At 41.9% G+C, this 9878-nt stretch overlaps 1 protein-coding gene across 1 annotated transcript; it reads right to left on the bottom strand.

Moving 5' to 3' along the window:
* Nucleotides 1–414: 414 nt before the first annotated feature.
* On the bottom strand, nucleotides 415–1779 carry LOC132525343 (germ cell-less protein-like 1). Its single transcript, XM_060157890.1, is given in 3 exon segments — nucleotides 415–717; nucleotides 927–1145; nucleotides 1147–1779. Coding segments are annotated over 3 exon segments (1155 nt in total).
* Nucleotides 1780–9878: the final 8099 nt, after the last annotated feature.

Here is a 9878-nt window from a genome sequence, read left to right as displayed (position 1 = left end):
AAGTGAAATAAGTCAAACAGAAAAAGATAATTAAAGATTTCACTTATATGCGGAATCCAAAAAAATAATACAAATGAATCTACACAAAAAACAGAAGAACTCACAGACAAAGAAAACAAACTTACGGTTACCAAAGGGGAAAGGGAGGGGTGGTGGGATAAATTAGGAGTATGAGATTAACAGATACAAACTACTATACATAAAACAGATAAGCAACAAGGATTTACTATATAGTACAGGGAACTATATTCAGTATCTTATAATAACCTATAATGGAAAATAATCTGAAAAAATATATATAACTGAATCTCTTTGCTGTACACCTGAAACTAACACAATATTGTAAATTAACTATATTTCAGTAAAAAAAAATATATATATATATTCAATGAACAATGCTATGACGCACCATACTTACCCCACCTCACTGTCTTGTTCTTCTCGGAGCATAGCAAGCCACTGCTGTTTATACACAGAAGATAGCCATTCTGAAGGTACTAGAGAATCTTGTTCGATAATTCTCGCAGAGGCCAAATCACTGATAATATACTGTAACCTTAAATGTCTGAATACTGACACAAATGGTTTTCCTTGCTCAGTTTCAAGGAAGGTCATACCTTCAAAATCTTTTCTCCTCTTAGAAAACCAGACATCTGTTTCAGTCAAAAGCTGTTTTAAAGATCCATTCCAAGAAAGCACAAGTTGAAGGAACATCCACTTTTTGTTTTGCGGTACGCGGGCCTCTCACTGCTGTGGCCTCTTCCGTGCTCCGTTGCGGAGCACAGGCTCCGGACGCGCAGGCTCAGCGGCCATGGCTCGCCGGCCTAGCCGCTCCGCGGCATGTGGCATCTTCCCAGACCGGGGCACGAACCCGTATCCCCTGCATCGGCAGGCAGACTCTCAACCACTGCACCACCATGGAAGACCAGGAACATCCACTTTTTAAGGTCTGTGTATACATCCATCTCCACTTGCATCACAAATAAGTTAGATGAACCAATGAGTTGTTTCATGACATTTATACTGAGTTCTTTAAAAAGTTCAACATTCTGGTGAGTCATCAAATTGTTTAGAAGCCATTCAAGGCACTTTTTCTTTACAGAATCCAGTCCATAGGTCCCTGCCGATGTGTCATAGCCACATACGGGTTTTCACATTAATTGTTTCCTTCATTGTCTCACCACACTGCTGTATTAAACCATCCAACTGTAGCATACGAGCTGCTGCCAAAATGGCAATAACTCGACTGGGCTCTATTAAGACATCATCTCGATACAATGACCCAAATGTCACCTGCAGTGCTTCTATATCAATATTCTGGTCTGGAGTCTCCAGTTCAATAATATTCATGCTGGACTCCTTCCATGAACCACTGAACATACTAGGAAAGTAGCCAGATTGACATAAATACATTTTGTGTAAGCTCCACTCTTCCAGAGCACAAATCTTAATGTCACTGTTTTCACCATTTAAAAATAATGTTTGATAAATATATTTGGATGTACTCTTCAGTGTTTTCCTCCGAGGGGTGTTGAGGAGTCGCTGCAGCCCGTCCCCTTCCTGCTCATCCTCGTCTGTCTCGGAACCGGGGTGACAGTAGCAGAAGGCCCCGCTGCTCCGCTTGCGCTTGCGGCTGCTCGGACAGTAATAGAAGCCGTGCGCGGCCGCGTCGCCACCAGTCTCCGGCCTCCGGGCCGAGCCCCCAGCCCCAGAACCCAGCTCCTGCTGGGCTTGGGCTCGGCCCTGGTGGCGCAGCACTCGGCTGCTCAGCGAGCGCATGGGTCACGGCTCGCAGGGACTTCAGAGAGCGCACCTCAGCGAGCCCGACGAAGGCGGTTTCCCGCCATGGCCCGGCCGCCACCGCCGGCCTCCACGTAGCCCGCGTGCCTACACCGCCACCTTCTCATGTGCAGCCCGGACCGTTGCAGAGGGCGCTGCTGCCTCCATCCTCCGCCCTGCTCCCCGCGTCTGCCTGCGCCGCGCGCCCGGACCGCAGGTGAACATTTTTTTTTGAATTTTAGTTTTTTTAATACAGCAGGTTCTTATTAGTTATCTATTTTATACATATTAGTGTATATATATGTCAACCCTATCTCCCAATTCATCCCCCCCACAATGTTTTGCCCCCTTGGTGCCCATATGTTTGTTCTCTACATCTGTATCTCTATTTCTGCCCTGCAAACTGGTTCATCTGTACCATTTTTCTAGATTCCACATGTATGCATTAATATACGATATTTGTTTTTCTTTCTGACTTACTTCACTCTGTATGACAGTCTCTAGGTCCATCCACATCTCTACAAATGACCCAATTTCATTCCTTTTTATGGCTGAGTAATATTCCATTGTATATATGTACCACAACTTCTTTATCCATTCGTCTGTTGATGGGCATTTAGGTTGCCCCCATGACCTGGCTATTGTAAATAGTGCTGCAATGAACACTGGGGTGCGTGTGTCTTTGAATTATGGTTTTCTCAGGGTATATACCCAGTAGTGGGATTACTGGGTCATATGGTAATTCTATTTTTAGTTTTTTAAGGAACCTCCATACTGTTCTCCATAGTGGCTGTATCAATTTACATCCCACCAACAGTGCAAGAGGGTTCTCTTTTCTCCACACCCTCTCCAGTGTTTGTTGTTTGCAGATTTTCTGATGATGGCCATTCTGACTGGTGTGAGGTAATAACTAACTCATTGTAGTTTTTATTTGCATTTCTCTAATAATTAGTGATGTTGAGCAGCTTTTCATTTGCCTCTTGGCCATCTGTATGTCTTCTTTGGAAAAATGTCTATTTAGGTCTTCTGCCCACTTTTTGATCGGGTTGTTTGTTTTTTTGATACTGAGCTGCATGAGCTGTTTATATATTTTGGAGATTAATCCTTTGTCCGTTGCTTTGTTTGCAAATATTTTCTCCCATTCTGAGGGTTGTCTTTTTGTCTTGTTTATAGTTTCCTTTGCTGTGCAAAAGCTTTTAAGTTTCATTAGGTCCCATTTGTTTAATTTTTTTTAATTTCCATTACTCTAGGAGGTGGGTCAAAAAAGATCTTGCTGTGATTTATGTCAAAGAGAGTTCTTCCTATGTTTTCCTATAAGAGATTTATAGTGTCCAGTCTTACATTTAGGACTCTCATCCATTTTGAGTTTATTTTTGTGTATGGTGTTAGGGAGTGTTCTAATTTCATTCTTTTACATGTAGCTGTCCAGTTTTCCCAGCACCACTTATTGAACAGACTGTCTTCTCTCCATTGTATATCCTTGTCTCCTTTGTCATAGATTAGGTGACCATAGGAGCGTGGGTTTATCTCTGGGCTTTCTATCCTGTTCCATTGATCTATATTTCTGTTTTTGTGCCAGTACCATACTCTCTTGGTTACTGTAGCTTTGTAGTATAGTCTGAGGTCAGGGAGTGTAATTCCTCCAGCTCTGTTTTTTTCCCCCCAAGATTGCTTTGGCTATTTGGGGTCTTTTGTGTCTCCATACAAATTTTAATATTTTTGTTCTAGTTCTGTAAAACATGCTGTTGGTAATTTGATAGGGATTGCATCAAATCTGTAGATTGCTTTGGGTAGTATAGTCATTTCACAATATTGATTCTTCCAATCCAAGAACATGGTATATCTCTCCATCTGTTTGTGTTGTCTTTGATTTCTTTCATCAGTGTCTTATAGTTTTCTGAGTACAGGTCTTTTACCTCCTTAGGTAGTTTTATTCCCAGGTATTTTATTCTTTTTGTTGCAGTGGTAAATGGGAGTGTTTCCTTAATTTCTCTTTCTGATCTTTCATTTTTAGCATATAGGTATGCAAGAGATTTCTGTGCATTAATTTTGTATCCTACAACTTTACCAAATTCATCGATTAGCTCTAGTAGTTTTTTGGTGGCATCTTTAGGATTCTCTATGTATAGTGTCATGTCATCTGCAAACAGTGACAGTTTTACTTCTTCTTTTCCAATTTGTATTCCTTTTATTTCTTTTCTCTGTTTGCCATGGCTAGGACTTCCAAAACTATGCTGAATAATAGTGGTGAGAGTGGACATTCTTGTCTTGTTCCTGATCTTAGAGGAAATGCTTTCAGTGTTTCACCATTGAGAATGATGTTTGCTTTGGGTTTGTCATATATGGCCTTTATTATGTTGAGGCAGGTTTCCTCTATGCCCATTTTCTAGAGAGTTTTTATCATAAATGGGTGTTGAATTTTGTCAGAAGATTTTTCTGCATCTATGAGACGATCATATGGTTTTTCTTCTTCATTTTGTTAATATGGAGAATCACATTGATTGATTTGTGTATATTGAAGAATACTTGCATCACTGGGATAAATCCCACTTGGTCACGGTGTATGATCCTTTTAATGTGTTGTTGGATTCTGTTCGCTGGTATTTTGTTGAGGATTTTTCCATCTATAGTCATTAGTTATATTGTTCTGTAATTTTCTTTTTTTGTTGTATCTTTGTCTGGTTTTGATATCAGGGTGGTGGTGGACTTGTAGATTGAGTTTGGGAGTATTCCTTCCTCTGCAATTTTTTGGAAGAGTTTGAGAAGGGTAGGTGTTAGCTCTTCTCTAAATGTTTGATAGAATTCACCTGTAAAGCCATCTGGTCCTGGACTTTTGTTTGTTGGGAGATTTTTAATCACAGTTTCAATTTCATTACTTTGTGATTGGTCTCTCCACCTAGAATATTTTGTAAGCTCTTTTTGGCAGTTTCCTCATCAGTCTTGCCCGCTACTCTATCACCAATACCTAGTGTGTGCAAGGAACAGAGGAAGTGCTCAATATGTATTTTAAAAAATTTTTATTGGAGTATAGTTGACTTACAATGTTGTGTTACTTTCTGCTGTACAGCACAGTGAATCAGTTACACATATACATACATCCACTCTTTTTTAGATTCTTTTCTCATATAGGTCATTACAGACTATTGAGTAGAGCTCCCTTTGCTGTACAGCAGGTCCTTATTAGTCATCAATTTTATATATAGTAGTCTGTATATGTCAATCCCAATCCCCCATTTATCCCTCCCCACATTCCCCCCTGGTAAGCTCAATATGTATTTGGTGAATGATATCTTAAGAATATTAAGTAATAAATTCTAAAAAAATCCTATACATTTCTTTGTGAGTAGTGACCACCTAACCATGTCAATATTTGTAACTTAACATGCCTGGTTTTAGTACGGTCACTAGATAGGCATGCATTTGTTGCCTGAGTAGCCATACAAAAAGCAGGTCAGGTGAACCTTGGGGAAACATACCTAAGGGTTTCAGATGTAACTGGATGATCAGGTGAGTACTGCCACGCAGTTAAGAGCAGAGACCTGTGAGAGGAAGGAGTGAGAGCTGTCTGGGGCTGTCAGAAAGTCAGCTGGTACGTGCTGTTTTGTTGGGGAGTGGTTTGGCGTGGGCTGGGCCTTGGGATAGAGGGTTAACGATGGAGGGGTGAGGAGTGGCAGGAGATTAGGTTGAAGGTTAGACCACAAACCATGGAGAAGGGTGCTGAATGCCACGCTAAAGAGGACGAACTTTGCGCTGGAAGCATGGTTGGCCGTGGAAGTGGGAGAGAGCTTAGGAAATCAGAGCGATTAGATTAATGCCACACAGGTGAGGGAACATGGATTAGAGAAAGCAGGGCCTGTGGGCAAGACATGAGGCCTGTGGTGCAGTAAGAATGAAGAGGATGCTGGGCATTGAGTTAATGTTCAAAGTGTTTGCTCAGTAAATGGCAGATGTTCAAAATATGCAAGATGAAATATACAACACATCATATGAACTGGTTAAAGGAAATCTGGGTGGTGCGATAGAGAGGCATATGCTTCTTTAACCCCAGTGTGACTGTTAATGTATAGACAAGCATTGTGTGTCCTTGAATGAAGGATTGTAGATACAATTTGTAGGTAAGGCACAGCATTAAGAACTAGAAGGGCTTCAGAGCGGACCTGTGCCCTATTCTCATTCTCACCTGTGTAGCCTTGCTCTTTTTTTTTTTTTGTGGTATGCGGGCCTCTCACTGTTGTGGCCTCTCCCGTTGCGGAGCACAGGCTCTGGACGCGCAGGCTCAGCGGCCATGGCTCACGGGCACAGCCGCTCCGCGGCATGTGGGATCTTCCTGGACCGGGGCACGAACCCGTGTCCCCTGCATCGTCAGGCGGACTCTCAACCACTGTGCCACCAGAGAAGCCCTAGCCTTGCTCTTTTCACCAGGGCTTTTTTCACATTCCCTGACTATGTCACATGCTTGCCACCTCCAGATTTTTGCCCCGATGGTTTCTTTCCCCTATCCCTGCTGGCTGAGATCCTACTCATTTTTCTTGGCCAAGATACATAGTCATGTCTGATGCCTTCCTTACTTTCATTCAGATGAAATCCATTGCTCTGCTCTATGCTCCTGTGTCATTCGCATTGAGGTCTATTATGTGAATATGCACTGGGCACAATCTGTGGTGAGTAACAGGGTAGACTCTTTTTTAAATTGAAGTTTAGTTGATTTACAATATTGTGTGACTTTCAGATGTGCAGCATAGTGATTCAATATTTTTGCAGCTTATATTTCATTATAGGTTATTATAAGATAATGGGTATAATTCCCTGTACTGTACAGTAAATCCTTGTTGCTTACCTATTTTCTATATATAATAATATCTGTTGATATCATGGTCCTAATTTGCCCCTCCCCCCTTCCCTTTCCCCTTTGGTAACCAGAAGTTTGTTTTCTATATCTGTGAATCTCTTTCTGTTTTGCATATACATTTATTTGCATTAATTTTTAGATTCCACATATAAGTGATATCATATAGTATTGATATTTGTCTTTCTTTGTCAGACTTATTTCACCAAGGATAATATTCTCTAGGTCCATCCAATTTGCTGCAAATGGCAGTATATCATTCTTTTTTATGGCTGAGTAATATTCCATTGTGTATATGTACCACATCTTCTTAATCCAGTTGTGTGTTGATGGGCACTTGTGTTGCTTCCATGTCTTGGCTATTGTAAATAGTGCTGCATCAATCTTTTCAAATTAGTGTCTTTATTTTTTCTGGATCTATACCCAAGAGTAGAATTGCTGGATCATATGATATTTCCATTTTTCATTTTTTAAGGACCCTCCATACTGTTTTCTATAGTGGCTGCAGGGTGGTCTCTTAAACCAGACTACCTATGTTTGCTCTTGACTAGCCAGGTAAGTGACTGAACCACCCTGTGCTTTAGTTTCCTCATTTGTGAAATGAAGGTAATAATAGTATGGATAATACTATCCACTTGTTGGGTTGTTGGAAGGATCTTATGAAGTAATATGTATGAAATGCAAGAACAACCCCTGGCACATAGTAAGGCATTGAGTGTGTTAGCTACTTCCCTGCTTGACTGTGGGTTTCTGAGAGTAAGTGGTGTAGGTCTTACTCTTTTCTGTGACCCCAGAGCCTGGCCAGTGGGTGGCTCACTGTGGTCCTCAGAGAGTGCTGCTGAGTGAATGGACGGCACAGGTGAGGAAACTGGGGCTCTGAGCAGTTAAGGGGCATGTCCACAGCCCCACGGGAGCATGCACGCAGGGCCTCCTGAGACTCAAGTCAGTGCTCTTAGGTTGGCCATTGAATTGGTCATGTATGAATGTAGAGTAAGCTATTCTGTCTGTGTGCCTTTAGCACAGAAGACTCAGTGCATTTAAACTCACTTTTCAAGTTGCCTTTTATGACATCTAGGAGAGCGACATTTACAGTTACAGAACATAAAAAAAAAGTGAATGTAAATGTAACCTTCTGAAATTACTGTGATTTAGGGAATGATAGGTGTTATTTTTTCACAAGCTTTATGTACTGTGAGTGCATGCTATAGAATAATCTGAACAACAGTTGAAAATAAGCCTGAAGAGTACTTATTTCTATGATAGGATATGATGGCAGTGTGTGCCTTATCTTTCAAACATTTGCAAAATGTGTGGCATTTCTGACAGTTTAAGTGTGAGATATTTCCTCACGATATTTATTGGCCTAAGGCACTGTGAAACAGAGGCATATGCATGTTTTGGGGCCCTGATTCAGAACCTCCATTCCCTAAGTGTGTGCGCTAGGGAGAGGCAGGAGGGCAAGAGAGGGTCCAATTTCCTTCCCTCACAACGAAGACCTCTTGTCCTCTACCTGCAGCTGTCCCCTCTGCCCCGACTCTGGGTCCAGTTCTGGTTTGAGTGGGAATTTAAGGAACCCAGATCCATTGCAGGTTAGCTCTGCTGTTGGGCCTACTGATCTGGGTCCTGATGCCAGGTGAGGAAAACAAGTTATGGATTGCCTTATCTATGTCAGGCTCCTACATGCTTTATCTCACTTACTCTTCGTAAGAAAGCCACATGTGATGAAACAGGTGCCTAGAGAGGTTAAGTGACTTGACTTAACCAGGATTCAAAATCTGGTGCATGGTGGAAACAACCCAAATGCCCATCAACTGGTGAATGGATTAACAAAATGTGGTATATCCGTACAATGGAATAGTATGCAGTCATTAAAAAAGTGAAGTACTGATACATGTTATGTATTAGGATTCTCCAAAGAAAGAGAACCAATAGGAGATATGTATATATGTATGTATGTGTGTGTGTGTATATATATATATATATATATATATATATATATAAAATATATAACACCTATATCATAATATATATTAAATATATTAATATTGGTATACCTATATATCTCCTACCAATAGGAGACATCTAAAATATATTAATATATTATACACACATAATAAGGAATTAGCTCACATGGTTATGGAGGCTAATAAGTCCCAAGATCTTCAGCCTGCAAGCCAATACTCAGGAGAGCCAATGGTATAGTTCCTGTCCAAGTCCAAAGGCCTGAGAACTAGGAGAGCCAACGGTGTAAGCTCCAGTCTAAGTCCAAGTTCATGCTTGAAAACAGGCAGAGAGAGACAGAGAACAAATTTCCCTTGCTCAGCATTTTTGTCCTCCTCAGCCCCTCAGTGGATTGGATGAGGCCCACCCTCACTGGGGAGGGCAATCAGCTTTACTCAGTCTACCAATTCAGATGTTCATCTCATCCAGAAACACCTTCACAGACACACCCAGAATTAATGTTTAACCAAATATCTGGGCACCCCATGGCCCAGTCAAGTTGACACATGAAATTAACCACCACAGGTTACTCCATGGATGAAACTTGAAACCATTATGCCAAGTGAAAGAAGCCAGACACAAAAGGTTACCTGTTGGGCTTCCCTGGTGGCGCAGTGGTTGAGAGTCTGCCTGCCGATGCAGGGGACACGGGTTCGTGCCCCGGTCCAGGGAGATCCCACATGCCGCGGAGCGGCTGGCCCTGTGAGCCATGGCCACTGAGCCTGCGTGTCCGGAGCCTGTGCTCCGCAACGGGAGAGGCCACAGCGGTGAGAGGCCCGCGTACCGCAAAAAAAAAAAAAAAAAAAAAAAAAAGGTTACCTGTTGTATGATTCCATTTATATAAAATGTCCAGAATAGACAAATGCAGAGAAACAGAAAGCAGATGAGCGGCAGCCAGGAACTGGTGGGCAGGTGGAATGTGAGTGACTGCCTAATGGGTATGGGGTTTCTGTTGAGGGTGATGAAAATGTTCTGGAACTCGACAGTAGTGCTGGTGGCACAGCACTGTTAAGGTAATTAATGCTACTGAATTGTACACTTTAAATCAGTTAAAAGGATAAATTTTATGTTCTGTGTATCCTGCCACAATTAAAAAACCAGCACATCTATCTTTGAAGACCTTGTTATTCTCATACAGCAGGATGTGCTTTGGCTGCGTCCCTGATTCACGGTGATTTCTCTCTGGAGAAACTGCTTAGTCTTCCAGTTCCCCTACTGCAGGGGCTCCTTGCTTTTTAAGGCCACCCCTCCA

Source organism: Lagenorhynchus albirostris, chromosome 9 (assembly GCF_949774975.1).
Source record: "Lagenorhynchus albirostris chromosome 9, mLagAlb1.1, whole genome shotgun sequence".
NCBI lineage: Eukaryota > Metazoa > Chordata > Mammalia > Artiodactyla > Delphinidae > Lagenorhynchus > Lagenorhynchus albirostris.
The sequence above is the reverse complement of the archived record's forward strand: the minus strand, read 5'-3'. Positions and strand labels throughout refer to the sequence as shown.